The sequence below is a fragment of the Mirounga angustirostris genome, unplaced genomic scaffold (genome assembly GCF_029215605.1).
Source record: "Mirounga angustirostris isolate CCGP_5_RB_7025 unplaced genomic scaffold, mMirAng1.0.hap1 SCAF_10, whole genome shotgun sequence".
Taxonomy (NCBI): Eukaryota; Metazoa; Chordata; class Mammalia; order Carnivora; family Phocidae; genus Mirounga; species Mirounga angustirostris.
This window is the reverse complement of record NW_026991718.1, coordinates 29389756-29407781: the sequence shown is the minus strand read 5'-3', so window position 1 is coordinate 29407781 and position 18026 is coordinate 29389756. Positions and strand designations below refer to the sequence as shown.

The 18026-nt window shown below is 35.6% G+C and overlaps 1 protein-coding gene across 2 annotated transcripts in view; it reads left to right on the top strand.

The window, feature by feature from the left end:
* Positions 1 to 16434, top strand: part of STRN (striatin) — a 102985-nt gene extending 86551 nt beyond the window's left edge. For both annotated transcript variants that reach the window (XM_045884410.3, XM_045884411.3), the window contains 3 exons: positions 351 to 455; positions 1595 to 1681; positions 1788 to 16434. In XM_045884410.3, the coding sequence (XP_045740366.1) occupies positions 351 to 455; positions 1595 to 1681; positions 1788 to 1957 (362 nt within the window). In that variant the 3' untranslated portion in view covers positions 1958 to 16434. The remainder of the gene's footprint in view (positions 1 to 350; positions 456 to 1594; positions 1682 to 1787) is intronic.
* Positions 16435 to 18026: the final 1592 nt, after the last annotated feature.

The window sequence follows — 18026 nt, the reverse complement described above, 5'->3', positions numbered from 1 at the left end:
GGTATCGTCTACATGTAAATAATGATGGAACTTTATTAAAGCAGCAGAAGTATCGCAAGTCGTCAGAGAATGAGAAATGTTAGTGACCCTAGGCTAAGCCTTGGGAGGCACCCATTGATTTTAGGTGGAAAAGAAAATTCTCATTTGTACGTACCTCTGGATTTGTCAGTATGGTATTGCTCAGCAGTTCTTCTTTCCTAACATTGAAATTATGAATAGTCACATAATAAATGAACTAACGACAAATTAAAGTCACATCATTTACTTTTTAGTCTCTTAGGTGAGTATTCAGTTCTCTTGTGTGAAGAAATAGTAGCTTTGACTAACTTATTGCTTTTTTTTTTTTGCAGCCAACTCTTCTTGCCAAATAAATAGAGTCATCAGCCATCCCACTCTTCCCATCAGCATCACTGCTCATGAAGACAGGCACATCAAATTCTATGATAACAATACAGGTAAGTGTTTATTACAAAGTGATCAGTGATAAAGCAAAAAAATCCCCCCAAACCAAAAAAAAAAAAAAAAACCCACAAACAAACGCCACCATAAGTATCCTGATTTGGGTGTTTCTTAGTGGTAATATAGTCCAGGAGTAGGCATGAAAAGAGATACTCTCCCAGCTCAGTTTCTGTTCATTCTGTATAGATCTGCTAAGAATTAGTCTTCATGGTAGCATATAGAATCATCTTGGTTTATTTAATACTAGTAGATACTAGACAAGGTTATGACTACGGACACAATGAAAAGGTCATTCAAATAGCAATAAAACTGATCTCTTGCTGTGAATATATTGGGGAAAAGTAGAAACATGTTGGAAGTAGAGACATATGATCATTATATTTTGTTTAAAATTGTTCAGTGTTTGAATAGCCTTAGTGTTAGAGATGGAAACCCTGAGTCATTTGGTTTATTGAGTCAATTTTTCATGGACTACTCTTTTCTGTATTATAATATTGACTGTCTGGTCCTGATTGATTTGAATTAGGATATGTGGGCTTTCCCATTTTTTTATTGAATTGCATTTCACTAAAGGAAAATCCTGAGGAGCTGTGTTGGGAGAAAAACACTCCATATTAGCAGCCATATTTACCTGAGTATCTGCTATTGATTTTTGCTGACTTTGCTTAGCTGTGAGTGATGAATAATTTAATATTTTAATCCCTTTCTATGTGTTGTTTCCACCAAAATTGTGGCCAGGTTTTCTCTCCGTTCCTTTGTCTTTGTCTCAGTCTCTTCTGTTCTCACAACCCATATAATTTGCCTATAGCTAAAGGATACAAAGTAGCTGATTAATAATGTCTGAGTCTTGGTTAATGAACATGACTTAAAGGAATATTTGTGTAGAAATGACTGACTTTTATGTTGTTATTTGAAAGACAAAAATATAATCTGAAATTTGAGCTTTTGTTTTTCATCATTACCGTGGCTGGAATGGGGAGGGAGACACATTGTTTTAGCTGTTAGGGGAAAAGCTATTGATGCAGTAGGTACACAGAGAGGGGTGACTGGAGAAATCAGTGTAACAAGGGAGCTGGTGTATAATCAGGGATGAGGAAGGCCATTAATAAAAAGTAACAATCTCTTTTTTCCAAAGGCAAACTCATCCACTCCATGGTAGCCCACCTAGAAGCTGTTACAAGTCTAGCAGTTGATCCTAATGGCTTGTACTTGATGTCTGGGAGTAAGTACATCAACTATGGATTATTTATTTATCCTTATTAGTTTCATGTTAATGTAATGTTTCCTTTCAATTTCTTTTCTTTTTTTTTCCTTTTCTTTTGATGCAGGTCATGACTGTTCAATACGTTTATGGAACCTAGAAAGTAAAACGTGTATCCAAGAGTTTACAGCTCATCGGAAAAAGTTTGAAGAATCCATTCATGATGTAGCTTTCCACCCATCCAAATGCTATATAGCCAGTGCTGGGGCTGATGCACTGGCTAAAGTCTTTGTATGACACAATGCATCATCTTCACCTTCTAGCTCTTTATAAATAATCAACTGCACAAAAGAGATACAGAAGACCAGGGCAAGAATCAGCCTATCCTGCCCTTTTGTTCTGCTGAAGGAGCACAGAGAACATTTGTTAAAGTATAGTTTTGCAATTCGTATACTGTTTTCTAAAACTAAGGTTTGTTCAGGTTGCTGCAAGCTCAGCTGAATCTGTGAGCCTGAAAACTGTTTCAAATTTTCCCCCAAATAGGAGCTTTTATTTCTGAGGTTGTTCTAATTCGCTAGGCAGGCCTGAGCGAACGTAAGTTTGGCTTGTCCCTGTTGAGTAAATAGGGCATGCTATAAGGGATAATTAAAAAGCTTGATGACTGGGAATGAGTAGAAGAAGAACAGAAATTTAGACCTAGTTCTCCCCTGAGAAATCTTGTTAAATACATTAGGTAGTCAAAACAGTAATCTTGACCATATCTACTGTACTAACCCCTATGTGCATAATGACCAGGCAGTGTTCAAATGAGTTTTTAATTTAGCTCTCCTTTCATCTGTGCACATAAAGCACCTGGCAAAGCGTTTTACCTATTAAGGGGGAAAAAAAAGGAAATGCAATAATATGTTAAATATATTATTATTCAGAAATACTAAACAAATATTTAGTTTGTAAGCAGATTTCTATATTGTATTACATTTTTGAAAATAGATTTGGTACCATTGTAAAGTTTAGCTGTCAAAAAGAGTCACCATTATGAATAGTTGATAGAGTCTGCTTTTACTAAAGGATTTAACTTATTCAGGTTTGAGATTCTGTTTATTTTTAAGGGCAAGCAGGGCATATCTTTATAATAATTTCTGTTAATTTTAAAAATTCACTTTATTCATGTGATATTTATAGTATCAGAGTGGTTATCTCATATTAATGAAATCTTACCTTTCAGTGGTTTGAAAAGACGGAAGTTATCTGTGAGTACTCATTTGTCATAACCCACATACCATGCTTCAGATGACCTCTTGCTCTTTCTTTGTCTCTCACATTCAAATTATCTGACATCTACCAAAACAGTTTGTAATTATTATGTTTTAACAGCCCAAAGGGCTTGGTTAATGTCAGATACCTCCTTTTGCAGTAAAGCCAACTATTTTGTACCCCAGAAGTCCTCCATTAATATATCCAAGAATGGGAGCCCCCCTGGAAATCTGGATGGAAGAGTTCAGTGCATAACCTTGGCTAAAGAGTTCTTTTTCTCTTTCCCTGCCCCTACCCCTCCTCCATTCTTTAATTGGAATACATAGCATGTTTTAATAGACAGTGTATCGATATCGTTTCTGGGGAAAACTGTCATAAAGGACCAGGCTTCCCTGAGCTCACCTAGCCTGTGACCCACATGTGGCCAGCTCTTGGTATTCCCCATGACCCCACTCTTTGGACCTAATGTATAGTACCTCATCCCTACAACTGTCTCACCTGTCTTCACACTCTCTTGTTTGCCCCAAATGTCAGAGACCAATTAGAAATTAAAAATAAATTACTAATGCCCAACGTTTCAGCAAAATGTATGTATGATAGTTCTCAGATTTTAAAAATACATATCCACAAATATTTTAATCTTTTAATAAAATTACTACATTCCTCTCCCCACATAATCCATTGTCATAACAATGACACCTCTGATGATATGTATATCTACTCCTTGAAAACGTATTCTGGCGGTGATATGGATAGTAATTGACAATATTTCTTTAAAATTTCTGTTTTCTGCCTCTCAGAGTTTTGAAGTATACAGGCAGATTTTCTTTAAAGATGTGTGCTAGGTTTGCCTGATTGATATACAGATATGCTTTAGTATTTTGACTCAGCTACCTTTTCATTTCATCTGTGCTTTGGTTAACAGTGGGCTCAGGGGACTCCTTTGTATAATCAAATGAATTGACCTGGACTTGAGCTACCAGGTGAACATTTATATTATTCCCATGCAGATATAGAATTACACATTTTGTTTGGTGCATTCCTCTTTTGGTTCTTCAATGAGTGAAAAAATGGTGTTGCTGACCTAACATTTATAGAGGGATACTGGAAAATTCCAGTCAGGTGCCCTTACTTGGCATATTTATGACAGATTAAGCTATTGTTCTACCAGTTACTGCTTTAATTACCTCTCAAGGTCTTCAGTGCCTGCTTTACTTATGCCACTGAAAATTCTCAAAACCAAGACATTCTCTTCCCCTGCATTTTATACCTCATGGTTGAAATTTTTCTGTTAGTGAGTGGAAAATGACCATGAGAAAGGTAGACTGTAGTGCAAATGTTGGAACTGTTGAAAGTTCTTTAGCAAGCCAGTGCGTGCCATTGGAAACTGTACACAGAAACAGAGATTTTTCTCCACTAGCACTGTGTGATCTCAGCCCAGAAATGAGCCAAAGCTGTCTTCCAACCAGATAGAAGCATAGACATGCGTCTGATTCCCCCCCCCAGCCTACAGAAAATTTAATGAACATCCACAATATGAACAAATTCAAGATTCAAACAGTCATTGAAATGCTTTCATAGTGCTTGGTTTGTAAATATTTTGGATGAAATATATTGGGATAGTATGAAAATCAGCAGGAGATGTGGGTCCCCTGCCCTATTTTCATATGCTGTGGATACATCTCTGGGAGCTTGCAGCACCCTTCTCAAAACCCAGATGTCATATGGAGCTCATTTGCTACTCGAACCCTAGACAGATATTTAACATAAGTGATATAATGACCTTCAGTATTTTTCTATTGAACAAGTTTAGCAATTTTTGCCATTAAACAGATAATTAGTTATGCAAAGTATTTAGCTTTTATAATCATTTTAGTTATGACTAAAAGGGGGGAAATTATGCTGCATCACTGATAATGAACTTTGTGAAAAATTTTTTGTTTATCTTTCATTCCTTCAGTATTCTTGCTATAAATTTCTTTTGGAGATAATGATAAAGATTTATTTGAAAATGTCTAAAATGTATGTATATTTTATAAATATATATTATATATATTGTAAGAATATATATAATATATATAGACTATATATATATACATATATATGTATGTGTGTGTGTGTGTGTGTGTGTATATATATATATATATATAAACCATAGGTGCATTTTACTGTTTTGTATTTTTGTTTTTAGAAGTAGTATACACCGCAGTTAATGATGAGTATGATGAGTGTTGTGCTGTTTGCTTCTGCAGTATAATATATAGTTCTAAATGTTCAAATTACTGTATATATTATATTCATTATAGGCTAGCATGCTTGTTTTAAAGACTGTCATTCTAGTTTATTAAAATCTGAATGTAAGAAAACCTGGCTATTCAAATGTGAATTGAAAAATATTCCATTCTCAGTACTGAACTATTTCCATTGAACATTCAGGATTTTTAACAAAACAGATATCATCAAGAAGGCAATAGCTAGAGAATGAGAGGTGCCTTTAAAATAAAATACAAATGCAGCCTTACAGTGAGGATGAGGATTGAGTTGGGGGGGTGGGGGGTGGGGGCTGTGAGAGAGAGAGAGAGAGAGAGAGAGTGTGTGTGTGTGTGTTTGCTTGCCAATCTGTGACGGTCCTGATTTGTGACCATCAATGTCTTCAATGTATCTGCTCAACTTCTAGGATTTCAGGGGACATTTCATGCGTTGTCTTTGTGCTCTTCTGAGCACCACATGTATTTCCAAGGATTTTGAATGTGAATTCCTAGAAATTTCAATAGAGAGGAAAAATAACTATTCTTTCACTATAGTCAAGTTCAGGTAAAAGGAGAAATTATTGGTTCACCAAAATGATGGGCTCTCTTAAATGTTGGCTAAGTAAATTAATTTTTTTTAAATGTGATTTTTAAAGGCCCTCTTTTTTAGGACTTCATATATTTCCCTCCTACACAAGAGCATGTCATGAAATTCTTATGTGATGAAGATTCAACTAGTAAAAATTATTTTTAAACACCTGAACTAGTTAAAATACCACCTAAGAATAGTGTTTAAATGACATCTTTCATATCTACCTCTTTGTCATTGCTGCCATTTTAACTAAAGCAAATCTTTGACATCTGAAAATGATGATTGGATGCAATTTAAAAATCGATGTTGGTGCTTTTCTCAGGCTTTGTCATTTAAGTTATATTGAACTAAAATGTCACAAATCAGATTGAAAGACTTAAGAGTTTTGGTTTTCCTTTGAAAGAACTTAAAATTTATCATCAAGGTTGATAGTGAGTGGATATAGTTAATCTCTGGTTAGTATATGTCTGTGATATTTTCAACCAAGAGCCAAACTGTTACTGAATTTACATGGAAAAAGAGCTCTAAGTACAGTTTTTTTCAGCTTACTTTATTCTTTGACTATTTCAAGGCTATTAAGTACATAATCATTACTTTTATTTACTTAGAAGTTGCCTTTGTTACTATGTTATTTGTGTAGTTATTTATATAATTGTAGTACTTTGTGTTTGACACTGGGATTCAGGTTGTACAAAAGTAGTAGCTGAAAAAAATTATATGTCTATTTTTGTGAAATGTATCATTTCCAGAAGTTTCTTTTAAGGGAAGGTCCAGAAAACATGTCCATCTTTAAAAACAAAGGCCAGGCCATTGGTAAATGATTTTAATCATTTTTACTTTCAGCACTGAAAGTTTTTTAATTGGCCATATCCATCATCCAGCTGGACCTCCATGTCAGTGTCAGGGACACCAGATTGACAAAGTATTTACCGGATTGCATCAATTTTGTTTTTGCTTTTGTTCCATATTTGTTTTTGTTCTTAATCTTAAAAAAAAAAACCAACAAAAAACCCCCCACAAATTTAGGCCAAACAGAGATCCCTAGATTCCACTTGTTTATTCTAGCAGTATTCCTAAAGTGGTACTTAGGGGTCAGAATTTTCTGCATCTTTGCTAGTCAAGCTTAGATTTTATTTAACTGGGACCACATGTGCTTGTCATCCCTCTGATGCAAATTAGAAAGTTCATTTTAATTTAGATTAACTTTAATGTCTGCCTGGATTTTTAACAGGCTGTGAACCAGTGAGTGCCTTGTTAAAGTAGAATGATTTTTCCCTGGTTGTTAGCTCCTTTCTGATAATGTCTCAGAGAATGGTATTTTAGTTGACTGGTACAGATCTGCTAAATTCGGTATTATCAGCAGTCAGAAAGCCTTCAGTCTACCACATACCTCCCGCCCTACTTTCTTCTCATTGTTTGGCTGAAGTTTGCCTCTTGTGAGAAACAAATACAACCCCCCTCTCCACAAACTTTTTTTCAATCCAAATTAAGAGATATCCCCCACACCCATTCCAACTATATGATCTAATATGTTTTTAGGAGGAACCACTTCTTTGTAATCCTGAAATCTACTGGTTACTTTATGTCTTCTCAACTTCAGTTTACTAGAGCTGACTTCAGGGCATCATCAGTTCAGTTTCCTAAGTAACTCCTTTTCTCCACACACCCAATTCCCCACCCCCCAACTGGTGAGCCCTGGACCAGATTGTTTGATCTTCAGGTATTTTTAAATTCAGTTATATCAATTAATGTAAATTAATCCAAATGCTAATTTTTGTGGTGCAAGAAGTTTCTTTTGTAAATTCAGGGTATGGATAAGCTAATTAAGATATCTTTTTTGGTGGCTCTAAGTGTATTATTTGTTTTTAAATAAAGTGTACAAATATAGATAATGTGCTATAGGTGTCTCATGAATTGAAATATTTTGGAATCTAGTGGATTTGCAGTTAAAATAATACATCTTGATTTTGTGTTTTTGGTGGGGGGGTGGGTAGGAGAGGCATGCAGAGAAATAAAAGGGGTGTAAGACAAAGTAGATGTGAGTCCAAAGTAATGGAACAGTCTTAATTATTGATTGTGAGAAAGGTAGAGAAATTTATCATTATAGAGTTTGAACCTTTGGAAAGCCAGTAAAATTAAATAAAATACTCCATAAGATTGGGTCAGTGATACTTTCAGGGACACATGCGTATATTTTCAAGTGTTCAGTTACATATTTTTTAAAAATTAAAATGTGTTTCTATTTTTTGTTTGGCTATTTAACAAACATAAGCCTTCCCCTTCCCCTTGCTTTTTCAAATCAACATTATTTCTCAAAGGCTTTCTCTGCCCACAATTCACAATCTCTTTGTTCCAATCTGAAGCCATAATGTTATGTGGAATCTAAGAGTGTCCTTGAAACTATCTGCTGTTCTTTGATGTTCTGTATGCTTCTGTAGTAGTGAGTGTTATATCCTTTGTCATGGACACATTTTTCAGTAGTGTCAGAAATATCCCTTTGTCCCTTTTAATGAGAACTGAGACATTTGCTGGAGTTATTTTAGAGTAATCCGGTTCAGAAGGTCAGGAGGATGCTAAATGTTTTTACATGGATTGACGGACACTCTGGGGTACTCCAGAGTGGTATTCTGACCTGCATTGGATTTCCCAAGACCATTCCAGAGCTGTTCTGGCACCTAGGGTAGTCACCAGGAACACTTAGGAATCTAGCAGCACTATTTAACGCAATCACTGTAACCATGAAGCGTCCCTCCACTTGTTACTTCTTAGTTACACCTGTTGCTTACAGTGATCAGGACACTCCAGTTTTATGGGTAAGCACTGACCTGCAGGTCTGAAAATTGAAATCCATATTTTCTGGAACACAATTTTTAGTATATTTTATATACTTTCAAAACCAAACAATTCAAAACCCACCATACAGAAAATGATTCACTTTGTTTCACTTAGCTCCTACAACTCTAAGCCCTTCCTTAATCCTGTTTAGACTAAAGGTAATGGTGGCCTCAGTCAGACTTGAAGGATCTATTTGAGTCAACAAAATCTGCAATATCCTGCTACCAAGAAGGGCCTGTTTTGTAGAAAATTTTCTTGTCCTTGATGATTTAGCCATTCACCTTACATTGAAGGCTGGTCCAGATGCTAACTCCACATTGATTTTTCCTGTGTTCCTCTTTAAGAGAGAGATAATTAATCCAGTAATGTAAAGGAGAACCCACAGTAAAACATCTGTTAAATACACTTGGAGTACTAGAATTAGTATTCTTAATTCATGTGCCAAAATTTTCTGTGCTCTCTTAAGATCCAGTATATATACCAGCTTCCCAATCTCCAACCTCAAACCAAAGGTATTTTTGAATTACCTCATATAATAACACCATCAAATTAAGGGTAATGGTAAGGGAAACCCATCATTCACAAATGAAATTTCCCAACCTGAAAAACTTCCTTTAATTAAAAAAATTTAAAAAAAAACTGCATGGAAAGCAAAGAAGATGTTTTAAGGATTTATTTGAGAGAGAGAGTGGGGGAGGGGCAGAGGGAAAGAATCTCAAGCAGACTCCCTGCTGAGCACGGAGGACTTGGGGCTTGATCTCCCGGCCCTGAGATCATGACCTGAGCCAAAATCAAGTCAGACACTTAACCGACTAAGCCACTCAGGCACCCCAGAAAGCAAAATTTTATGTTAAGTAGGAGTTGTAAAAACAAGCAACTTGTGACTTAGATGTGCTGAAATGTTAAAGGATACTGATATCTGGCTACTTCCTGATGGAAGTGGGACCAAGGCAGTAATTTTTCATAAATAAACAAGATTAACTTACGTTAGAGCAAAAGAAATCTCATCAGAAAGTTTACTTTGGGTTCTGGCTAATTTGGGTGAGAGTGTGGGGAAAAAAGCACCATACCAAGAAGGAAAAGCCGCCAGATACCTCTGCAATCTGGACCCACCACCACCCATTGTCCTTCTTCCTCTTTAAATGGCCTGGAACAATGACCTCTGAGATCTTTTGACCTACAAAAGTGAATGGTTCCAATTCTGGCTTGTCATTGGTCCTTGTTACCTAAATTAAAGATCTGTACATCAAAAGTTATTCTAGAGCCCCCTGGTAAAGTATCAGACAACATAGTTTTTATGATATTTTAGGAAGCCGTATTAACATAGGCACAGGTATGTTATACCATTTGCATATGTCAGAATGAAGACCAGACATGTAAGAATGTTCTCATGTGGCCAAGTGATAATCTCACGAAAAGACTGGAGAATTATTTTTATAGAATGAATTCTGTTTTGAATGATTTTGACTATGCTTTTAAAAGCACTTAAAAATATATTTGCGGGGGCGCCTGGGTGGCTCAGTCGTTAAGCGTCTGCCTTCGGCTCAGGTCATGATCCCATGGTCCTGGGATCAAGCCCCACATCGGGCTCCCTGCTTAGCGGGAATCCTGCTTCTCCCTCTCCCATTTGCCGTGCTTGTGTTCCCTCTCTTACTATGTCTCTCTCTGTCGAATAAATAAAATCTTTAAAATATATATATATATATTTGCATATTTTTCTACAGACTTTTGAGCCCATGTATTTCTGAATATCCTGTTGGAATAACTTCATTCATTGTGTATTTTAGAAAAAAAATTCGTTGGTCTCACATCTCTTGACAGTCATTTATGAGTAACACTCCTGATACAGTACTCAACTGCTATGTAGACAAGTGGTAAATGTCTCCATATTTTGACTGCCTGGAAAAGCACTATGTTTGTACATAGTTTGCAGGTCAACATGGAGACTTACGTATTTCATACATGTTAAAATTAACATGTATAGCATGTAAAAAATGTTAATTAGCAATGTCCCCTCAGAGCTATCAGCGTTAAGGTTAGATTCTGCCGGTTGCCATTCACGAGTTTTGAATCAGCTAAAATACCACTTAATTCATTTAAATGGAAACTTTGTTTTTCAGTGAAATAGTACCTGTTCAGTTTCCTTGTAGATCTCAGGGTCAGAAGAAAGGCTTTCTACCAGCTCTAAAATATTCAGGCTTTCTTTTACTCATTCTGGTCAGCTTTTTAAACAAGCAAGACAATAAGCTCCTATTTCTCATATTCTACAATACGTGGAATACACGTCTAATGATTGCAATTAAAAAAAAATAAACCTGGCAAGCAGATTGTTTTTTCTCCTTATAGGAACATCATTGCTTTCTGGAGGCAGAAATGATTTTACTTTTGAAATCGAAGGTTAGAGATCCATGCAGTTTTGTGTCCTTGATGTACGCAAGTTACATACAGCTTGCCTCTGCAGATAAACACAAATTTTGTGTGATTTTTAAAAATTATTTTGGAAGTGCAAAGACTAGCAAGGAAGATGTGATAAGTTTATTTTATATATTTCAAAATCTTGTGGATTTTTTTGTGGTATGGGCAGCAGGTAGTGATGAGCCTTACTATGAACGCCTTATACCATCCTCAACTCAGACTGTAAGTATCACTCACTGTTACCTAACGAACTAAAAGCAGTTAATGATTATTTGTTTGCTTCAGTGTCTGTAAGCTCCTCACTTGTTTTTCTTATAGTCCCCTTAGCACCTCTCCTGGTGCCTTACCATACAAAAAGTACTCAGTAACTATTTGTTGGGTGAGTAATCAGCACATTTTCAAAACTCTGAATCTATCCAGATCTTCAAAGACAAAGAAAAAAGAGTCCTCTCCGCCAGTCCCTAGCCAATCGCGAATGTATTTCGATCTGTGAAGCTGATCCCAAGAGGGAGGTCTGCACCCTAACTAGGGGGGAATTTGGACCTCACCTGGAAGGTGGCAACAGAATGCCAAAGGCACCCTCCCGCTGCTGCACACTTCCAGTCCTGCCTTGCACTGGAATTGAGCAAAGCATGTGGGGGAAGATGAGGCATGTCTGAACCCTGCTATGGGGCCCCTTCTTTCCCTCACCTCCGCAGCACCACCCCGCTGACCTCTGCTCCCCGCTGGGGCCACTGCTGCAGTCTGGAACCTCGACCTGCCAGGACTGTCTCGGGCCCAGGCCAGGTCCACCACTCTTGTCTTGTGACCCTCAGATGGTCCTGCTGTTCCTAACTGGCTGGGTTTTTTTTTTTTCCCAAAGAAGTAGGAAGTTCCAGCAGAAGATTGTCAAGAAAGGCATTCATCTGGGGAGCTTGCCTTGAATTGGGAGAATCTAGGACAAATCCCTCAGGATGTTTTCAGGGCTGCTTTTTGTCCAGATCATTTGATAGTAATTATCTAAATGTTTATTAACTCGCCCCGGGAGAGCTTGTGTTGTCCGGGTTCACTGCTACCGCTGTACCAGGGTCCAGGTGGCGTGCGGCCTTGAGCTGCAGAGCTTAACTGCTTCAGGAGTCAAAGAGTCAAGTTTAGAGACAGACAATTTATATATAACAATCAAATGACTTATTAATAGAATCATCAACAGAGTAGTGAATTGTGTGAGTGTGAAATATTAAATCTCAATGTTAAACCCTTGTATTATGTAAGAACTATTATCTCTTCTAATTATTAAAATATTCTTTTAAGATCAGTACAGCACAAAGGAAGGAACAGGATTTTGGCCTGGACACAGGACATTTATTGTCAGTGAAACTGTAGTCAAGCTAACTCTTGTGAGTTGATTTCTCATCTGTGAAAAGGAGATGATAAATCTACCTGATAGATTGATTTGAGATAATAGATACAAAACACCTGATAAAATGTTGGGCAGTAATAAACATCCAACAAATAATTATTACTCCCTGCATTCATACTTCTTGTCACGTAATTCTCTCACACTCCTGATAACTTCTAGAATATCAGGTATTTAGGAGAAACAAGGTTAAAATGAACATCAAGAGTAGCCCTAAAGAAGAAGTTATACATAAAATATTACTTTCCTCAATATTTGAGTGACTGCTATGTGCCAGGCCATTCTAGGCGCTGGCGTTCATCAGCAAACAGACAAAATCGTTTACCTGATGTGGCTTACATTCCAGTTGGGGAAAACAACAAATAATACAGGTAAGAAATACAGAATATTAGTGGTAAGTGCTAAGGATAAATAAAGGGAAAGGAGATGTTTCTCAGACGTAAAAAGTAATACAATTTAAATTAATACGATTAATTAAAAGAGCAACACAAGGGGGGCCTGGCTGGCTCAGTTGGAAGAGCATGCTACTCTTGATCTTGGGGTCGTAAGTTTGAGACTTATGTTGGCTCTAGAGATTACCTAAATAAATAAGAACTTGAAAAAAAGAGCAACAGAAAAGAGCAATAAGTAATGAAGACCATAATAGCAGAACTCATCACATCCCACCATACCATTTCACTCCCACCCCCCGTGTAGTAATAGCGTTATATATGTCTCTATTCTTGTTCATACAAGTATGTGTACACAAATACTGCGTGGAGTTTTGTCTTACTCTACATGTTCTCTGCAACTTGCTTTTAAAATTTAATGTATATTTTGAGCAACTTACAAGCCTATACATACATAGATTTCTTTTAAATTCCTTAATATACACACATAAATAAAAAGATTTTTTGGTGGGTCTGTTTGCTTTAAATAAATGAGATAATACATGTCCTCTGCATCTTTTCTCACCCAACAATATGTGATAGAAATTCCTTCAAGTCTATCTTATAGCTGCTATTTCATTCTTTTTAATGATGAATACTCTGATGATGTCTTAAACTTCTTCCATAATCAGTGGGCATTTACTACCAGATTTTCACTATTTTGGTAATTGTACCTGTGCACATATTCATGACCATGATGGTTTCACTCCTACGGAATAGAGTCCCTGCAGTAGGATTGCTGGGTTGAGAGATATGTAGATTTAACATTTTTTACTAAGTATTAACAGATTGTTTCCCAAAAAGGCTGGAACAATTTATATTTTCATCAGTAAATGTACAGTATAAAAATGCCCTTTTTATACCCAGAAGCAATAGCTTTTGTAGCATTAAAAAAAAAAAAATGAGAAGAAAAAAGACTCTTGGTATGTACAGTGATTTCTCCATATTATTTTTTTTTTCATTTTCCTGATTACTGTAAATCTGCATAACTTTTCATATGTTCTTTGGTTATTTGGATTTCACTCATAATTAAATTACCTTTGGTATTCGTTTTCTTTTGCTGTATAACAAATTACCACAAATTTAGCAGCTTAAAACAATACCCGTTTATTATTTCATAGTTATGTGGGTTAGAACTTGAAGTGGCCTTGACTGTGCCCTCTGTTTAGTGTCCGATAAAGTGTGTGCCAGGTTGGGCTCTTAACTAAAGGATCTGGGGGAAGAATTCACTTCCAGGCTCATTCATGTTGTTGGCAGAATTTCAAACCTTACAATTGTAGGACAGTTGTAGGATGGAGGTCTCTTGTTTCCTTGCTGGCTGTTAGCCAGAAGTTCTTCTCAGCTTTGAGAGGTTACTCTCCAGTCCTTGTATGTAACGCTACCCCCCACCCCTGCCATCTTCAAAGTTAGCAAGGATTCATCAGATCCTTCTCATACTTGACTGTGTTTTCTCTTCTGCTATCAGCCAGAGAAAACTCTCTTGCTTTTCAAAGGGCTCGTGTGCCTAGAGTAGGCCCACCCAGATCATTTCTGTATGTTAAGGACTATTGGTTAGTAACCTTAAATAACTTCCACAAACTCCCTTTGCTTGGTAAATGTAGCGTTATCATGAGAGTAAACACCAGGAGCAAAGATCACGGGGGCCATCTTAGAATTCTGTCTACCACAAATATTCATATTTTTATTTATAGCTTTACGTTTATATCTTTCTGTTGTGTTTGCCTTTTTATTTTTTTATTTAACTAGTTCATAGAAGGTTTTTGTATATTACACATATATATTAAGCCTTTCTACTCTTGGTTGCAAACAGTTTTCCCAACTCTTGTAAGTTGTCTATTGACCACTAATAGTATTAAGTACTTTTCCCATAGAAAACTTAGCCATTTGGATTTTGCTCATAAGGTGAATTGCATTATTTGTATCTTTTTATTCACATTGTAAGTTTTTAGTTATTTTATTTTTCACTCCATTTTTATTAATATTTTGCCCATATGTGCACTTTTTAAAAAAAATTGTAAGTGCTCTTTCTACATTATATGCAAACACTTCATCATATTATTTCAAATTTTCTCCAAACTGTAATTTGTTTACCATATTTATAATACCTTTTCCCATTCAAAATTTTATATTAGTATATACTCAAGTATATTATTTTATAAAATATGGACATTTATAAATATATAAAAATTTCAAAGTATTCTGTATTAAGGCCTTCACCCCTGGGTGGCATGTGTAGTCTCCTAGAATGGCTTATGCATTTTATTCTTGGTTTTTATTGTTAGTGTTTTTTTCACATTTGTCTTTACTCTTTACATTTGGAATTTGTTTTTGTATAGAATGCAAGCTATGGATCCAACTGTACTTTCTTCTGAGTGGGTTGCCAATTGTTCCAACACTTCTTATCAAATTATCTTTTTCCAATGAAACAAAATACCAACTTTGTCATATATTAATTTTTCATATATAATGAGATTTCTCAATATACTCTGCTTATAGTACTCTATATATGGCAATATCATGCATTTAATTACAGTGACTCTGTTTGCATACAAGGGCTTTATAAAATGGTCAGGCAGAGCTTTGTGTCACCCCACACTCCTGAACTACTGTTCTTTTTACTACTTTTCTTGGTTATTATCAAGCATTTGAAGTTTGTGATTATTTTATCCAATTAGCGGTTGAAACTGCATTAAATGTAAAGATTAATTTTGGGAAAATTGACATGATATTGTCTTCTAAGAACTAACAAAATTGTATCATTTTCTGTTTGCTCAGATCCTGTCTATATCATTAGTAAGATTGAGATTTGAGACTTAAGTCCTGTGTCTTTTTTTTTTTTTTTTTTTTTTTTTACTAAATGTAGTCTTGTTCCTTAGTCTTTTGGTCATTATTGAGAATGGATTTTTTTCCATTTCCATTTCTAAAGGCTTATTATAAATAAAAAGCTTTTGTGTGTGTATGCTTACCTTGAATACAACACGTTTATTATATATACTTACTAAATTTTCTCATTAATTCCTGAAGTTCTCACTACAGTCTCTTGGGATTTTTAGAAATCTAATGATGACAGTCACAAATGTAATGACACTCAAACTCACATAATCACAAAAATAACTTTTTTCCCAGTGTTTGAAAAATTCTTTTCTTCTCTAGAATCTTTATTGTCTAGAAGCTCCATTATAGTGTTAAGTGATAATGGTGATAGCAGGCATCTCTGTGTGCTATTGATTTTAATTGAAATAGTTTGCGTATTTAGCTATTTTGAGTATTTGTGTTGCTATTTGGTAAATAATCTTCTTTAAATAAATTCTTTCCTGTTTTACCAAGAGATTTTACTAGAAATAGCTGCTGAATTTTGTCAAATGCCTTTTCAGCTTCTTTTGATGTGTTTGGGTGTTACTGTCCTTTAATCTGGTGACTAGCTAGATTGTTTGTGGAGCTGCTGACGTTAAGCCATTCTTGTCTCCTTGGAATAAAACCTACTTGGTCATAATGTGTTATTCTGTCTTTTATAAATCAGTTTTCCAGTTGCTAATATTTTATTTAGAACTTCAGCATGCATATTCCTAAGTGAGATTGGTCTATGGGTTTCTTCAGTGGACTTTTTATTAGATGTAAAAAATTATGCAGGTTGACAAAATGTGAAACTAATCAGAAGGCTCACCCCCTAGCCAGTGAGAATGCAAATTTATTCAAACATGTTGGAGAACCATTGGGATCAATCTACGGAAGTGAACAGATGAAATCTAATAACTCTGTTTCTGGGCAGACATCCAATAAAATGCATACATATGTACACCAAAAGATATGTTCTAGAATGCTTATAGCACCATTATTAGTAATAGCTTCAAACCAGAAACTACCTAAAAGTCCATCTATTATAGAATGGATAAATACATTTTGGTATTCATGCAATGGAATATTATACAGCAATGAGGATGAACAGTGTATAAGTACAAGCAACATATGGATGAATCTCAGAAACATTATGTTGAGCCTAAAAAGGCAGCTATAAAAGAATACTGTATGCTTTCCATTATATAAAGTACAAAAATGGGCAAACCTAATCTATGTTAACTGTTAGAAGTCAGGAGAGTGGTTATCTTCAGTGAGAGAGAGGTAGGGGAGGACAGAGTGTCTGAAAGGGAGGGAGTCAGATCTGCAGTGCTGGTAGTATTTTGTTTCTTTATCTGGGTGCTTGTTTATGTTGGATTGTTTAGTTCATGAAAATTCATCTAATTTTACACTTATATGTACACTTTTCTGTATGTATATTATACTTGAATAAAATATTTTTAGAAAGCAATACTTGTTTCATAGAATGAATTGGGGAGCTTTTCATCTTTTCCTACACTTTAGAATTGTTTAAGAGATCATTGAAATTATATGTTAAAGATTAGATGAAACTTGGCTGAGAAATCTTTTGGTCCCGAGGCCGCCTTTTTTAGAGATAGGATTTTTAATTGCTTTTCTAATATCTTTGATTCAAAACATTCACTTCTTGGATTAATTCTGATAATCTATATTTTGTAGGAAATATTCCATTTCTTCTAGGTTTTCATACTTATTTTCTATAGGTCTGTATTTTTATGTTTCTTGTAATTTCTTCTGTGCGTGGTATTATGGTTTTTATTCTTATTATCCAAGGATCATCTAAGTGTGTTTCTTAATTTTCAAAGAGTTCAAGAAAAGAAGTACTCATTTTTCACATTCAACTCCTCATGGCAAGTTGAAGGATGAGGAGGAGAAAATTGAGGTGGACCAAGAATTTGCTCAGAATGCCGTCTGAAGATTTCTGCATCAGTAACTGAGGAGGTGTGTTACTCAGCTTCTCCATTTCCCTTACCTCACCTGGAAAAACAGGACACCAATTCTTTTTTCCCCTCTCCTTAAGTCTTGTTGCTTTACCCAAACATCTCTTTTTTTGTGTGTTACTTGGAGGAGTAATTTGGTTTCTGATACTATAGTCAGTGGACAGTTTCCACTAATTTAAACAGTCTTTCTAGGTACAAACATGTAAAACAAATGGCAAAGAATAATTAGGAATGAGTCATGTATATCTGCCACCTTGCCTTGCTTATTCCCAGTGTGTTTGGTCATTACTGGACTAATTTGTCTTCAATGTGCAGACGAACAAAGTGCAGCCCTGCGAATTTATGTTTTGCTTCTGTATCAGCAAGGAATGGAATTAGCTTTT